Source organism: Enhydra lutris, unplaced genomic scaffold, assembly GCF_002288905.1.
Source record: "Enhydra lutris kenyoni isolate GAN:26980312 unplaced genomic scaffold, ASM228890v2 scaffoldscaffold10, whole genome shotgun sequence".
Taxonomy (NCBI): domain Eukaryota; kingdom Metazoa; phylum Chordata; class Mammalia; order Carnivora; family Mustelidae; genus Enhydra; species Enhydra lutris.
In genome coordinates, this window is record NW_019154094.1 from 19414639 (window position 1) to 19432149 (window position 17511).

The 17511-nt window shown below is 41.6% G+C and overlaps 1 protein-coding gene across 4 annotated transcripts in view; it reads right to left on the bottom strand.

Moving 5' to 3' along the window:
- LOC111144071 (calcium dependent secretion activator) overlaps nt 1-17511 on the bottom strand; it is a 469442-nt gene that overhangs the window by 33503 nt on the left and 418428 nt on the right. For all 4 annotated transcript variants that reach the window (XM_022498167.1, XM_022498166.1, XM_022498164.1 and 1 more), the window contains 2 exons: nt 12102-12134; nt 5578-5685 (listed from right to left, as the gene is read on the bottom strand). In XM_022498167.1, coding sequence (XP_022353875.1) covers nt 5578-5685; nt 12102-12134 — 141 coding nt within the window. The remainder of the gene's footprint in view (nt 1-5577; nt 5686-12101; nt 12135-17511) is intronic.

Genomic DNA, 17511 nt, shown 5'->3' on the forward strand with positions numbered 1-17511 from the left:
AGCACCCCCCGGAAACACAACCTGTTATACTGGTGAGTCTCGTGCACCTCTCCCCACATCGTACTTTTGGGACTAGTTTCCTTCACCTGGACAGCTGGCGATACACCTTACAGACATAACAGAAGAACATAATGCTTCCTGGTAGCCTATTCAGCATTTACTTCCTCGAGCAGGGGGACTCCTGGTTGGATTGATATATGCTTGCATGCATCGTGCTTTTGTAATTTAATAAGGTTATTGAAATAAGGTTATCTGTGGCTTCATATATAAATATAGCAAATACATTTTAGTAGGCAAAGGTTTCATTTTTCAAATTACCCCTTTAATGGGAAATATTCACACTCAATTATTGTGCTGACACATAAAGTGGACAAATACCCGATTTGATAATGGAACAGCAAATTAAAATCTGTGCAAGGCAAAGAACACAGAGCAGCAGCCCCATCCGAACCTGACCGCATTGCCTGATTAAGTGCTTACGGGGCGGGTTTGGTAAGGGGCCCTTTCCTGATCTGATAACTGCCACGGAGAAGCCAAAGGCAGAGTCAATCTGCAAATACTTAATCCTCCAGAAGGCAGATTAAGTGTATAATTGACCTATATAATCCATGTATCATCTCCAGTCAAATGTTCCCGGGGTCTGGTTCACAACGACTCGGGGCCTGAGGAACACTAGTGCAGATCGGGCATTACCACCAACGTGGATTCCATCCAAGTTCGAGATGGCTTTTTAATCACTCATCTCCGAGCCTGTGAGGTTTAAGCAGATGAATTCACCCTAAGCACATCTCTTTTAATCCTGATTTTCTTCTCAGTCTGTGTCTTGAAGAAGTACAAGGAGTAAAGAAAATAAATTAATTTTTGTTTAGACCTTGAAATCTTAGGTGCTTCTCTTGATGATCTGATCTCTAATTTCAAAAAGCATGTTTTTGTTTTGGGGAAGATATTGAATTAATCACCAGAGGAAGGGGGGGGAGCCATCTGCATGATTTATGGACACTCAAGCTTTAAATCACGGTCTTCAAGCTATTTCTTGGGTTTGTGCTTTCCTCCTCAGCACCTGCTTTAGGAACATGGAGATTATTTCATGTCTAGGTTTTGTATTTTCTTTAAAAGTCAGCAATAACTTTCCAGGGGGCCAAGCCTCCACCTGAGTCTGACAGCAATCCAATTTGCCTTTAAAAATTCGGCATCTTTCATATAATTTTATATCAACATAATCATGGTTATTGTACATATTGCATTATTCCCTTGCTTGAAATCTCCAAACCTTTTGTTTTGAAATATCTTAAGTGGTTATTTTGCAGCAACTGAAACTAGTTCACAATGGTAGGTCATATTTTTAGAAAAAGATATACAAAAATGCAGATGAAATGTACAGCTTCACATTTGAAATACCAGGGTAGGCAGTTGGGAGAATTCTTTTCCAATCAGCCCTTAATTTTAGACTGGTTAGCTGTATCTTAGGTACATGACTAAAAAAGTTGATAGTATTTTACAGAGGAACAGTGTAAATCAGTAATTAACACACAGGGAAACTTTCACTGCATCAGAAAGACCTGGTTAGGCAACCTTCTGTCTGACCGTCTTGTTTCAATAAACCTAGAGAATGCCTGTTTTTTAAAAAAAAGTGTTGGTGAAGATGAATTTGGAAAGCTGCTCTTAAGTTACATAATAAAATAGATAAAAATGCAGAACATTAAATATAGAGCCCCAAATGCTATGCCGATAATCTCCCACAAGCACCCAATTCCAGCCAAAAGTACAATGACAAGGCAGAGAGAAAGCTATATCAGAGGGAGCCGCAGGAGAGGGGCCTGGTGAGAATGGGCAGTGCGCTCATTAAATGACCAGCTATTAGTCCAAATATTCTCAGATACAGACACACGCTGATGCCATCCAGCCTTTTCTACAAAGCACAAAAAAAAAAAAAAATGCAAAAAAAAAAAAGGTGGGGGGAGGGACAGACGGGGAAACAAAACTGAATAGCAAGAACTGGAAGGACATATCAGGTAAATAAAACGGACACTTTGAAACACAGCTGAAAACACAACGGGAATTCGGAGAATATGCCTCTGACTGACAGATGCCAGCAGGAACTAAAAACCAGTGACTGACACAATAGTCAGAATCAACAACCCCCAAATAGCAAACAATCTCAGATATATATTTTTTCCTCATTCAGAATGCTAATTTTCTATTATTCATTTTTGCCATTTATCAAAATGCAACAAATTTGGAAGAGAACCCTCTCAGATCAACAAGTTTTTCTCAATAGATTTCTGCCAATTGTTTAGAAACAGGCCCTAGGACCACCATCGCTAAGGAGCGGAGTTGAAAGAATAAGTTCACTGTGGCAAGAAATTGAGGGTGGCCAGTCTCACAGATCCTTCTGCCTTAATAGTCCATCCCCTTGTTTAGCTCGGGGGACACAAGAGCCTTGCAGAGCATATATGCAAAGAAATAAACCCCATGCTTGAGGAAACAGAAGCCGCAAATAATCAAACATGTTGGTAATCTGATGTGTTGCTGCTAGATTATAGAAAAACAGTAAGTCCTGAATTAAATTGCCGAGGCTGCATGGTAATGAAGCTTTTGAGAAGCTCTGGGTTTCTCAAATGACAAATGTTTTAAATGTTTAAATCCATGACAGATTCAATAACTTTTTCTGCGCTCCATCACTTAGGTTGCCTAGCACCAATAGTCCGTAAATTAGGGGAGCAGGTTATTTGGAAAGTAAGAAAGTAAATGGCAAGAAATTCATTCACTCCATAAAAGCTACTAAAAAAGATTTTTTCCACAGAGGCAGGAGTGAGGTTCAGTGAAAGAGAGTAACGTAACGGTGCAGTCTTTAAAATCAGATACTCTGGGGAGTTTACCTAAGACTCCCTCAGGAAACATAATTAGGACAATATAAGAATAAACTGTGAGGATCCTCACAGAGTTGCTGATGTCATTTTATGCTGGTCAGTGCAATTCAACAAGGGGCTAGAAATACTTGTGAGTTCTTGAATGACCCTAAACTCAATTTGCTTAATAAATATGTCTTTTCATTACTAATTCGCACTAAAAGTTTGAGGGCTTGAATTTGACTGTGTTCTTTCCTGGTCCGGCAAGTCTAGTCTTACTACCTGTGCTAGCCAAGGCTCTACTCTTACTTTTTTAATAACAATTCAGTTGTACTCTCCCTTTAAAAAAGCCAGAGAAAGTCAATTATCATAAGGTTTCACTTACTTGTGGAGCATAAGGAATAACATGGAGGACTTTAGGAGAAGGAAAGGAAAAGTGAATTGGGGTAAGTCAGAGGGGGAGACAAAGATGAGAGACTGTGGACTCTGAGAAACAAAGTGAGCTTTTTGGGGGGGGAGGTGAGTAGGGAGATGGGTGAGCCTGGTGGTGGGTATTAAGGAGGGCACGTATTGCATGGAGCACTGGGTGTGGCGCATAAACAATGAATCTTGGAATACTGAAAAATAAAATTAAAAAATTAAAAATAAAATAAAAAGTTAAAAACTAAAATAAAATTAAAAAGCCACTGAAGAGGACCATTGACCTTGCTGCCTTCAACAAGGTTACCTTAAAAAAAAATTTTTCCCCTTTATAATTTTAATTGGGAAAAAAGAAAGAGGGAAGGGTGGGTTATCTGTGATGCAGTGACAGGCTAAGCTACAGATTAAACACCAAATTCAGTACAAGAGGTTTTAAAGTTTCAGAGAACACCAGGGTGTGTGCACATGGGCTCGCACAGGAACGCAGGTGCGTGCGCACACATACACACACACATAAACACACACGCGCACGCACGGGAGGGGGTCCACACAAAACTGAGAATCAGAAGATACTGATCAAGGGGAAAAAAAGGCAACCTAGGCATTGAAAAGAACAATCCACAGGCTTCTTGAAAATTTGTGGTTTGGAATTGAATTCAGCAGAGATGGGCAGAGTATCCACACTCCTAACTGCAGACCAGAGGGTGCTGCCTGTCTCTGTTTTCAATGCCTATTGGATGGGTGACTAAGCCCCAGTCATTCTACGCTCGGTACTTTCCTAAAGGCACGCATGCAGAGAAGGGGGAGAACCCGCTGGTGAGCTTTATGTATGTATGAGGCATTCTCAGTGGATGTGGGTCATGCTAGAAGATGTACACAGGAAGATTATTTGATTCTAATTCATGCCACTTGATATAATGTGATAAAACATTTGACATGAGAGATAAGTTCCATTTTAATCCAAGAGAGGACGGGTGGGAATTAAAAAGTAAGAAGGGTTTTCTTGAGGAAAGGTGATGCAGACGAAAGAGCGATAGTGAGCACAGAAAGGGGATGATTGGAAAAGAAAAAAAGAAAGGCGCCTTTTCAACACACGAGGAAAGCAAATGGGCTGGAAGACAAAGCATATAAAAGTCAGAAGCTGCAGAATCCGCGGCACTGCCAACAATGAGCTCACTTAGCTATGGAACAAACACACACACACACACACACACACACACACACACACAAACTCAATGTAAATTGCTGAACACAATCACAGAAAAAATATAGAAACACGGATTCCATAGTAGACCAAAACATTAATGTTCGGGCTGGCACTAAAAATATACGAAAACCTGGACAGAAGGAGCTCACGCTTCACGAGACAGAAGTAGGCTGCACAGTTAGAGCCACACGGAGACAAGTACGTCAGCTTCCATGCACTCTGGCCGGGTCTACACTGGCAAATTCAGTGGAAACTTGAAGCAAAATATCTGGCTAAATTAGGCAACCCCATCTGCTTTGGCCTGAGAGAGGCGTGTGGTTTGAGACCAAAGCAGATTCCTTCTTTTTTTTCTTTTTGCCTCAGTGGCTTGCTTTGGAAGTGCAGATGTAGTCACAGTGGAAATAAGATAGCTCAACCACTATTAACCCTCAGAAATCTGCATTTTCTCAAGTTCAGTCTGGGTCTGGCAGCCTGATGTACCTCCTCTGTATCCCTGCTTTTTCTTCCCAGTTTTCCAGTGGGTGAGTGGGGAGGGGGCACACCAGTTTCAAGTAACACTGGCTGAGCAACTCTAGCACAAGTCTTTGCCAAAACCCAGGGCTAACTAAGCATTTCCAATCTTCCAGAAACGGAATCATCTTTGAAGGGATAACAATGCCACACTTACTCCACATCTGCAAGCTACGGCTGGGGTGAGGGAGGTAGCACTCCCAGGACAGGGAGCTGGTCTCAGCCTCCTGGACGAGAACTCCTCCCTAACGCAAGGCCAGATTGCAAGGAGGAGAACCATGACCAAGAGAGGTCTTTGCCAGTTACAGGAAGCTGCCTCACAAGCTTCGTGCAGAAACGAGGCTGCTTGCTGAGAGGCTGTGCACCGTCCTACGTATCACACAGATTGGGACTGAGACACAGCCACACCAGAGTGGGTTCGGAACAGACACATGACAGATAAGAGCCTAAGGCAGAGGGAAAGGAAAAGATACTGCTTGAATTGGGACCAATCCATTTTCTCAAAATGTGACTTATCCTCCTGTCTCTTATTTTGTCACATTTTGGAGGGTCTCCTCCTTGGTCTGCAAGGAGGAGAAGGCATTTACTTACATCAAATAACCTTTCTATATACATCTCCTCATTGACCTTATCACGAAGGACATCCTGAGAGTGGCGGACGAAAGTCACATAGGCATCGGCCACGTCCATCCCGGGTTTCTGCAAAGAAACAGCAAAACATGAAAATGGAATTTTCAGACAGTGACTTCCTTGATTACTCATGCATCTTAGTCTCCCCACCCCACCCCATCCCACCCCACACTGCTTTTGTTGGAATGTGAAGCGATTCACAATATACCATAGAGCTATCCACAGCCTGGACTGGTAAGAACTGGTATTTGAGCCTCCTCCTCTTTCCAGGAATCAAACCTGGCTAAGAAAGGAGTTAAGATTACAGGGTTTTATAGATATTTTTCCTACAATTAATTTTTTTTTCCTGGCATATATACCATAATGGATAAATTGTCACTGGATAACCCAGAGACATTCTCTGGCTTTTCTTTGGATTGAAATCCCCATTTAAGAATACCCAAACATACTCTGTCTTCCACTGTCTGTCCTTAATATAACATTGGAAAGGTGACAGCCTTCCTCGATCTTCTTTTCCTCTTTAAAAAATTGAGAAAATGCTAAGTAAAGAAATTATATTTCGGTGTATACTCCCTCCTACCGAAGCCACATTTTGGGCGGTGGCAGGGGGCGGTGGGAGGAATACTTTAACCTGAGCATGTAGTGAATACTTCCTAATCGGTTTACTCAGAGGAGATGTTCAACCATTTATTTGTCTTTGCTTCCCAGTGCAGCCTTAGGGTCCAAAATTTTAATAAGTGGGAGGTGGGGAGGAAGAAGGATTTGATTTTTAAATAAATTAGATTTTCTGGAAAGGTAAGCAGGTGGTTCATCCAGAGTTAGGAAATAATCTACTGTAAGAAAATAGTAATAATAAAAAAAGGGACTCGGAATACACACTGCTTGAGATGTCGTAATCAAAGTTATCTCCAAAGAAACCTATTAAAACACTGTAATATGGGTCATCAGGAGAGCTGCCACAAACCCCTTAAATTTCCACAGTAGACATGTATGTTTGCTAATAACTAAACAAGATTAGTTTTCATTACTGTGATTTACCTTAGATCACAAAGTATCATTTCTCTACAAGACGTGACTGTCAGGCACTGCAAATTGAAGTTAGTTAACACTTCTGTGTAATTTCCAGGGTGAAAATGAGGAAGGTTTGGAAACAGTAGGACTGTATTTTTTTTTTTTTTTTTTTTTTTTTTTTTTTTGGTGATACAAAGCAAACAATTATCAAGGAAAGGGCCAATGCTTGGCCCCTGGGATGCTAGTAACATTTCTTAACACCTGCTGAAACAATGACAAGGTATTAATTTGAAAAACAATGAGGACAATCCAAAGCCACAGTAGTCAACTGTTACACTTTCAAGCAATTTTCAGCGAATGGATTGAGCAGGTTCTGTGATGGTCCTATAATTGTTACAGCTTTATGATACGAAACAATAGAGGTTCTCCAATGAGATGTAAGTGATAGATCTCAGTTCTAAACTGGCCCATCACGCCTTCTCTCCCTTGGAGCCGCACATCAAAGGGCATTCTCAGCAGGGATGGGGACCCCTACCTGGGTGGACTTGAGAAACTTATTAGTACTGTTTCCATTTCTTCCCTGGTGATTCTTGAGGCAGATATGGCCTTTTCCTGGACATATGCAGCCATCTTAGAGCTAAGATTCAAAGCTCAATTCAGTAGACCTATCAGTAACTTGCAATGTTAGGAACCTACAATAACAGTTATATTCACCACTCCTCTTTCCACAAAATTTACTGTCATCAAAGGGGCATTTAAGTTTTAAAAACTTATTTTAAAAAGTCAGTGTGGTTCATCTCACCTATGGAGTTAAAAATTTCCACGGTTTGCTACCATTTGACTCTGTTTTTTCTTCATCATGCATATCAATATCTGACATTGTACTATATATTTGCTTATTTGTCTGTCTTCTCATTAGAACATGACTCCACGAAATAAGGGTTCTACTTGATCTATTTTCTAGTGTATCCTTAGCACATGGAATGAGGCATGGCAAACAGTAGGTGCTCAATAAATATGTGCTGAATACACAAACCCATGAATGAATAAGCCCATTTCCCCACCTCTTTTTTGTAAGCTCTTCGGTCACACTACGTGAGTTTTTATTAGATTCCCCCACCAACTGTAACTTGCAAAAATAACTTAAATTTCTCCTGGGTCCAATGGGATTAATAATGGCTCTCCAACTTACTTACCTTCAGGGGTTGTTATGATCATCAGTTAAAATAACATATGTCAAAATGCCTCAAAAGCCATAAATTTGCTATACAAACATGAGCCACTATGATTCCCCTCCCCACCCTGCCCCACAATATTATATCACTTCATAGCCTTACCTATCTCTGGAAGCTACTTTGGAACCAGGAAGAAGAAAGGGGCTTCAGAGAAACCAACATCAAATAAAGAAGACGAAGTCCCTGCATGCCAACATACGTGATTTTCTCATAATAAAGTCCCTAGGTCTCCTCCCACAACCTTCTTCCATTCTCCCCAGCTTTACAACCAGATCTGACAAGTTTATTCTCCCTCTTTTGGTGGACCAGGCAGGGGGAAGAGGGTAATTGTTTGAAACACATGAGTGAGTTGATAACAGTGCTATCACTTTTCCTGAGGCCCTGAGCAAACAACAGCCCCAGCCCCTAGATTCCTCCACCACTGGGGTCTGGGACTCTCAAGGGCAGAGGCAAGCTGTCCCGATTCCTCTGTGGGTACAGGGTCACTAGGTGACTATTGGAGAAAGCCAGAGTCACCGTGGTGATCCTCTGTCATTGAGGAAAGGTCCAAACAAAATGGTGAAAACACAAACTGTTCCCAGAGAAACAAGCTAACATACATTTATAGATGGAAAATATTCTCGGCAAACAGCTGATGTTATTAGCTACATTAGCTTTATACCATATTGCTCTCTGAACACAGTGGGGGGAAAAACTCCAGGTGATGACGTTTAGTACCTCACACTGTTTATTTTAAATGTGGCTTCGGCAGGCTGAAGGGATAGGATGTGGATTTTAGCAAATATACGACACAAAGCAAGGAGTCTCTGTATAGTTAACTCCATCCACGTGTGTCGGATGAGAAGCCACTCTGTGGCTTAGGACAAATAGGACGTTTTAATCCTAGATTGCCCCTACCAGGTACTTCTGAGCTTGAAAACAAATTTACATTTTCAGTCACCTAAGCAAGCCCTAATTAGAAGTGCAAATCTGCTATGTATACCAAAGGGTCAAATATTACCTCTAAGACAAAGAGATAGGCTTTGGGGGTTATGCAGTGTTTTGAATGACTGGTAACAGCACTTCTTTCCAGTAGTGTGGATAATTAAGAGACAAATCTCCAATGTAACTAACTACTAGTCCTCACAAGGAACTGAACTAATAAGCCATGTGCCAAAAACCTCACAGGGCAACACAGATGAACTTATAGACTTCAGAGCCAGAAACAACTCAGGAGATGATTTTATCCATGATTGTTAAACATGGCTGCCAATGAGAAGGACCTGGGGAGTTTTAAACAATACTAACGCCCAGACCCCACACCCCAGAGATTGTTTTAATTTGGCAGACAACCTAGCACTAATACTTGTCAAAGCTCCCCAGGTGTTTCCAAGATGTAGCCAAGGTCCAGAGTTACTGAAATTTGTCCCTTGGTTCCCAAATTTGTGCTACAGATCAGCTGTTTAGAAAAAGATTTCCAAGTTACCACTACCACCACCCCCCCGCCCCCCGCCCCCGAACTACTGCACTAGAATCTCTGGACACTAGGGGCTGGAAATCTCTATTCAAAAAGGACAAAAACAAACACAAATTTAAAAACAAAAAACAAAAAAACAAGTACTAATGCTCCCCATTCTGGTGTGAGGACCACTGATTTAAGAGGTGATAGGAGCTGGTGTGCTGGGACGCCGGCTCTTCAAAACAGAGAACAGAAACAATGAAATAGAACAAAACAACAAACCTTGATGTGTAGCACCTGCCAATTTCCAGGGTGTAAATATTCCCTCCATGGTGGAGTGAGAGCTAATGCTACGCTAGAGAGCTTCCATAGTCAAACTGCTGGCACTTAAATCCTCACTCTCTGACTTACTAGCCAGGTGATCTTGAGCATGCTATTAACCTTCCTATGCCTCAATTTCTTCATACTACCTGCCCCCCCAACATAGTTGTTTTGAGAAGTCAATGATTACTATTATTTAGGATAAGTAAACAATATACACACAGTGTATTACATACTATTATTTTCTATAAAATTGCTTATTTACTAAAACACAATATTCTCACTATAATACTACTGGTATAAAAATACATGTTAACTTAATTTTAAAGTTAACCTTTGTCCTTAGCCATAATGATTGGTAAAATCATGGGTTTGATGTACTAACCACATTTTTTCTAATACTCACTAGATAACTACTCAATTATCCTAAGAAAGATGTTTGTCTGTATACTAAAATCATCTTGCAGATGGCATCGTGTTTAAGGGGAATTGTTTAACTCTCAGCTCTGCCACTTACCAACCCTGGGACCCTGAGCAAGTTAACAACGCTATGCCTCCATTTTCTCATCTTTAAAGTGAGGCTGTTGTAGAAATTAAATGTAACATGCTTAGAATAGCACTTAGCATGCAGTGAATGCTTTATGGGATTTGGTTGCAATTGCGATTATGATTATTGTATCATATATCAGACTGGTAAATATACCACGTATTGGAACATGCTTCATCATTTTTTTCTGTCTCCCTAGAGGGTGTAAACTCTGCTAATGCATTTTTGTTCCCTTTCCTGTAGAGGTACAGTCCTTTTTTTTTTTTTTTTAATTATAATAAATCTAAAACTGGTTTGTAGGAATGAGGTCGTACCACACAAAATTGCTGATATTTGACTTTTTTTGATGTCCCCCAAATAATTAGACCTCCCCAATAATTTCAGTTGATAGTAATGATTGCCAGACCAAGTTTCTCCATCTATTTGGGTCTTGCCTACTGGGCATCTGTTCAAACCTCGTTGGTGAGCTCTCCCCTCCACTTGGAGGTCTACAGAAAACGACTTCAGCCACCAGACCCTTGGGTTGGGAGCCTGGAATTTCAATTTCTGTTACTGCTGAAGACTAGTACAGGACAGGGCTACCATCCCTACTCCCAGCTGTGCAATACAGTGTGGGCACCCCTTTCCCCCCACCCATGGGCCCCCTATTGCCAAATGTCTAGTGAGAGTCAGGTATGGTGCTGAGAGTCCCATATACACATGTCATTTCATCTGTACAGCAAACCCGTGGCTTGGATATTATTACCTCTATTTTAAGGATGGAGAAACAGGCCCAGAGAATTTGAGTAGTTTGCTCCCTGTGAGCTGAAAGTTCATACTTTGGGGCTTGGGAAAAGAAATTACTTAATGCCTCTCCTTGCTGCAGTTATATGAGAGTTTTTTCTCTTCTCCATTATAAAGACTATCTACGTGAAGGAGTCTGAGGTCCCTCGATGAGAAGTATTATATAAATTCAAAGCATAATTATTGATTGTACATTCTTTCATTAAACAAACAAAATATATGCTAATGCTAAATTCACTCCAATTTTCCATTTTGCCATCCTTTGAGAAATAAGCCAATAAACCATTACACACTTAGCTTCCTGGGGAAATGAATTTAAATGTTAATATAAATCCTTTTAGAAAAAAACAAATTTTAACAAATAAGTATTTGAACAAGGAGGGTACTTAACCACGTTCAGAATGAGAAACGTTCAGTTCAAGACCCTTGGTGGCTGTTGAGATAAGCTCTCTAAATTTAATATTTTATAATAGACTCACACCTCTTTTGTTAGAAATGGAGAAACAGAATCATTTTCTTTTCCCCTTTATTGGAATATATTTAAATCTCTCCAATTTTATTTTGCTAATAGGCAGGGCAAAGTCTGTCTATAAATGTATCCTGACTTATCACAGGTAATCCCACACTCCAGCATTCATGTGTAGTACTTAACCTCAATTTAAATGTAAATTTTGGGCAACCACAAGTGCTTTATCTGTGAACTTTGAGAGCTCTCTTCATTAATGAGGTCTGCACTAATTATAAGCAGTTTTGTAAGGTTTCCTTAAGACAATTGCAGAATTGACCCCAAAATGAACAAATTCAGAATTTATTTGTTTAAAAAAAATACTGGCAACCTTGTGCAAATTTCTAGCTCCCAGCTACTCCCAAGGTGCGCATGCAGAGGGGAGGTGGCAGGATGATAACAGAATGAACTGTATCAGAAAAACCAAGGAAAATGAAATTAAAGGCAACAGGGTTTACCCTCAAATAGGATCTTTCTTCTGGATGAAAGAAACCATACCCTCTCCTCATCTGAAAAAAGTTTTACCGTGAAATATTCTTGACTTCTCTCTTTCTGATGATTCAAGTCAGCAACTAATGAAAACAGTGCCATTAAATTTCTCATGAAAGCAAAAAACCCCCACAAAAACAATTTTCGAATACTCACAGGTACATCCACATATTTGGAAGCGGCCTTTACCTACGGAGGAAAGAAGAGGGCAGGAGTGAGGCTGGTGTTCATGCTTCATGGTCCACAGCTCTGGGCTGTGTGTCATCATCAGTTAACACAGTAGGCTGGCCACCCGGAGCTGACCAAGAAACATAGAAAGATACTAAAAATAAAATGTGATGGTTATTTTCTTCCCTAAGCCATAGCCACTGCTTTGGAGAGAAAGAGAGAAAAGAGAGGGAGAGAGAAAGGGAAGAAAGGAAGGAAGGAAAAGAAAAGAAAGAAAAGAAAAGAAAAGAGAGAAAGAAGAGAAGGAAAAGAAAGAAAATGAGCAAATATTTACTGATTGGGATCCCATGGCTGGTGTGGGAGTTTTGTATTTTTTTCTGTCCCTTTACAAAGGAGAAAAGTGACTCTAGCTAAACCCAAACTGATTAGTAGAGGCTTGCTAGTATGGAAAAGCAACTAAGGCTGCTGTGGCTTCTTGTACCTAGTGTCTTTTTGTCATTTGGCCACAAGATTGTCCTAATGGAAACCTTGGGTTTCAGCAAAGCATCTGCAAGGGGAGAGGATATGGTGGGTGGGTGTCCTTAACCCAGAGGGTGAGAGGTATCTGTGGAGGGGTTGGGAGGGTACCAGAGCCCTTTAAAGCCCAGCCCCTGCTATTGTGCCTTCTGGTTTGCTTTTAAAAAAGATTTTATTTATTTATTTGAGAGAGAGAGAGAGAGCATGCATGAGCAGGTGGAAGGGCGAGGGAGAAGTGGACTCCCCGCTGAGCAGGGAGCCCGACATGGGGCTTGGTCCCAGGACCCTGAGACCATGACCTGAGTTGAAGACAGATGCTTAAGTGACTGAGCCACCCAGGTGCCCCTGTCCCCTGGTTTTAAATACTAAAAACCTCAGATGGAAAGTGCAGAAATTTATTTTCAGGTTTTGGGGAGAGAGTGTCGTGTTTGAGAGCATGGGGTTCAATGTCAGATCTGGGTTCCAATCCAAGCTCTACGACTTACAGGCTGTGTGACCTTGGGCAAGCTATTTCAGCACTCTGAGTCTCAGTTACCTCATCAGCAAAATGCAGCCACTAGTAGATACCTATTTCAGCTGGGTCATCTGAAGGTTAGTGCACACAAAGTTCTGGGACAGCGTAGGCACCGACCAAATGGCCGCTAAGACCATCAATTCATAAGCAAATGTGGGTGGGCTCTGTGTGCGGGCTACATCAATGAAGATCTGGCTTTGAGGAATAAAACCTATGGGAGTATGTCTGCTCTTCTGTGCGTTTCATTTGGACCCAGGTCATATTACTCTAGGCACAGGTGAGACCAACGAGCTATATTTGGGGTCAGAGAGGGTTTATAGTCTTACTGGAAACTGCAAAGACTTCGAGGCACAGGTCACATTTCACATCACAGGTAGGCTTCTTCTTACCCTTTGGCTGAGACCAATATCAGGAATCACAGCTTCTACCCACATGTCTCCTAAGAAAGGATCCAGGGGAGCATGTCCGCTTATTGCTCTTTTTTCCAAAGCTACTTTTCACAATACCAACTCCTAAGTAAGAGAAACCAGTGAACCAATGGTGGGGATGGGGGGGTGCCGCAAGAGCCTGGGATTAAGCATCCAAAATTCTGTTAAGTGGCAGAACTAGTTGACCCTCAAGTCCATCGAGTCCCATAGCTTTGGTTTCTAGAATAGGGTGTAATTTTGGGTACTTCACAGGGCTGAGAGCCTGACCTAGTAAAAAAGCATATGAGAAAGTGCTTCATAAACTTTAAAAGGCTGACCACACATATCACATAGTTAATTATTGAGAGGGCAATGCATCCAAACATCTGAAATCATCACCAGCACCCAAGATAATTCCTAGATTCTCCTGTTATAGATTCTCTTAGACCCCTCCACTTTTTCTTTGCAACATTGACTGTAACTGTAATTCAGTAATTTTGTACAATGTCTGTGTCCCACAGAATGTCATGTCTTGCTCACAGCTGTCTCCCCAGCTGTGTACAAATATCACATTTGGTACCTGGTTTAAAAAGGGCACCCAGGAAAAATGGGCAGAAGGAAGGCAGTAGAGAAAGAAAGTGACCAGTGATGGCTTCAGGGTGGTTGAAAATTAAGCAAGGGAATGGCCAGATTGAGAAGCCATTCATGAGTCAGTGGCAAAGCCGACATTCTGAAAGCTGACCTCTTGCAAAGGCACGTGGGCGAAAGGAGAAGGCCCACATTGGGCCATTAAAGGGATATCAGGAAAGCTTTCCAGATTTCACACAATTAACATTTCTACTAAATGAGTCCCAACACCAAATCTTTCTTGTCCATTCCAGATGCAGAATTTAGTTTGGGCAAGAAGGTGGCTTTCCGTTCTTTCAAGTCTCCCTGACTTACAATATCTAACATTTATACGATGTTTTTTGCTTTGCAAAGCACATTCATTACAGTTTCTTCTTTAAGCCACCCAGCAAAATGGGGGCTATGAAGCATATCTATTTACAAATGAGAACACTAAAACCCACAGCACTTAAGAATTCATTTCTCATGAGCTAGGCCAGAAGGCAGAGAAGGCAGGACTCAAATGTGGTCTCCTGAGCTCCTATTTTTCCTTTGGGGCTCCTGACCTCCTCCCTCATGGTAGAAATGTATAAGAGGAATTCAAACATCAGTGGTTGTTGGGGCAGGTGCTGGTAAAATAATTCTTCTCGACTAGGAACTGCCTCCTTGCTCTGTGGAGTCAGTGCTTGGCAGTTGGTAGGAGTTTTGCTACAGCTGAAATGATCAACCTTTAAACACGCCTACTCTCCATTTACCACTAACATGCAGTTTCAATTCAGAGAATGACACCAGTCAAGTTCTATTCCTTTCAAGGCAGTTTAGGAAGATCAGGCAAGCTCTATGTCATGAATGAAAAACCATACACTTGACTACATCCAGCAGCCTTCTGTTTCTCACCGGATAACTGCTGACTTATATTCTCTCTTAGTGATTTTCCTCCCATCCCATAGTAATAGGGAAAAATAGCTCAGAGTGAATTGTGGTCCCACTTTTGTTTAGAAAAATGTGGTGTATCACTTTTGGTTCTGGCCACTGAATTTTAAGGAGATTGATGATGAGGTTATAGGAGTGTCTTCTCATAAGGAAAATGAGAACAGAGAGATCTTGCCTAGAAAATGTAATGTTCATTTGGTATTAATTAAGGAGATTCCATGTGGAAAGACTGAACTTTTTCATGGTGATTCTAGAGCATGGAATCAGGATGGATGAGTAGAATGAAGGGCCCCAGGAGAAGGTTCAAACAGCTCTCTCATCCATCCAGGCACTGGTCATCTCTGGTTGAGGAGCTCAAGCAGGAGCTCTGGGGAGAGCTCTGGATGTGAACCTTTCCTGGGTGACAATGTTGCCTCCAAGGCTGCTTCATCTTCTGACTCTAGTCTCCTTAAGAGGTGAGAAGCTTCCATCAGTTCTGTCTTTTGAGAATAGACGTTGAGATATAGCAGAGTGAATAAATTTGCAAAGCCAGCATCAGAACTCTGGTTCCTGAACCCATTCCTGCCTACCGTCAACAGTGCTGCCTTTAAATATCACATTTATTTTCAGTATCCATAGGATATGTTTTTGCCAGCTATATTCTCAGAGGAAGGACCAGATCCTCCCAACCCATGAGGGCTTCAGAATTACTGCCAAGGGTCAGAAAAATTCAAGTGCACGACAGACACTGTCTTTAGATCAAATCAATAACAGGCCCTATGGTCTACACTGGATGCTTTTCCATTGTATGTAGATGTTATTTTAATGAATAAAACACCCATTTCTTTAAAGGTACTACCTATATTACAGAATTTTGTCATTATGTATGTTTTCCCATCAGTGCTTCTCAGAAGTGTGTGTGCGTGCACGTGTGTGCTAGTTTCTTTTCTTTTTTTAACTTTAAATGAAATCCTCCTAGTGAAGTGGCTAAGATGAGCTCCGCATTGGTGGGATTAGAAGTCTGGCTTTGCCATTTTCTAGCTTGGTGACTTTGAACAGGTTACTGAACCACTCTGAGCCTCCTCTGCAGATGGGATGATCATAATCTTACTCAAAGGGATACTGCAAGGACTGAATGAGATAACCCATCTAAGTGTGTAGGACAGTGCTGGCACAGGGTAAAAGCTGCTTAAGGTAACTTTACCTCATGGTTACTGGAAATATTGGCTTATTGGTGTAAATGAAGTACGTGCTCCTTGTCCTGGTGATGGTGGTGACAGTTTCACTCTTCATCTCTAGTGCATGGGCAATTTCTTGCCATAAAAAGGATGCTAGAATCTCCCCAGGTTACCAGCAGATATCTGAGCTGATTCTCAGTCTGGTATACTTTCTGCCAATTCACCGAACATCTTGTAGACTAGAGACTCACCCTCAAAACCTTGAGGCAGATGGCAAAGGTCTGTTCACTAACTCAGGATGGCTGAGTTTAGGCCTGAGCAAGCAGGCATTTCCCCAAGCCAGGGCGCTCACTTATAGTCAACAATCACATACCTCCTGCTCTCTGGGACCAAGCCATGTGCTCTGGGGTGCAGGAGATAAGGGGGAGAGGGAGGGGTTTGCCTCAGATACCTGGTCTGGCACCTTTTCTAAGTAGGCACTCAGCTACCCTAAGAAAAAGGCAAGAACCGTGACTTCATCCATATGTCATTTCCTGAAATCCTTGCATTCTGACCATCCTGCTGATGGGACAAAGAATACCCTTTCTCTAGCAGCACCCATGGGCACCGGCCCCCCTGCCTCTGACCTCCCAGAAAGACTTTCCCAGTTCTGGGAAAGGGGGTCAGAAAAGGAGACAGAAGGTAGGAAAGCCTGAGGGAAACCAAGGACGATGGGAGGGAGACAAAGTGTCAGCGAACAACTTGTTCATGTTCTCACATGCTTGAAGCAAAGAACACTTATTATGTACGAGGCACCACATCGGGGGCTGTAGAGGAAGGCATTTGCTCCATGATTCCTGGCCCCTTTCTTCGATGATGTCTAAGTGTACAATCTCTCCAAACACAGAATGAGTCATGTCCATCCACAACTAGTAACTATAAGTAACATTTCTGAGTGATTATGTCTTGCCAGGCAATGAGTCAGGAATACTGCATTTGTTATATTTAATCCTCATAACCACCTATTAATTATTCCATTTTACAGTTGAAGAAACCGAGGCTCAAAAAGATGAAGAGACTTGGCTTAAAGTTATGCAGCTAAGAAGTCAAAGCTTTGGACCTCCCATCCCCTAAGCTGCTTATTATTCAGTTAAAAACAAACAAGTAAATAGAAACCACTTTTACTGACCAGTCATATGTAACTCTTGCTTTGGGGTGTGTGTGTGTGTGCGTGCGCGCGCTCATGCATGTGTAGACACAAACTCAAATGGCTTCTCCGGGAAAAA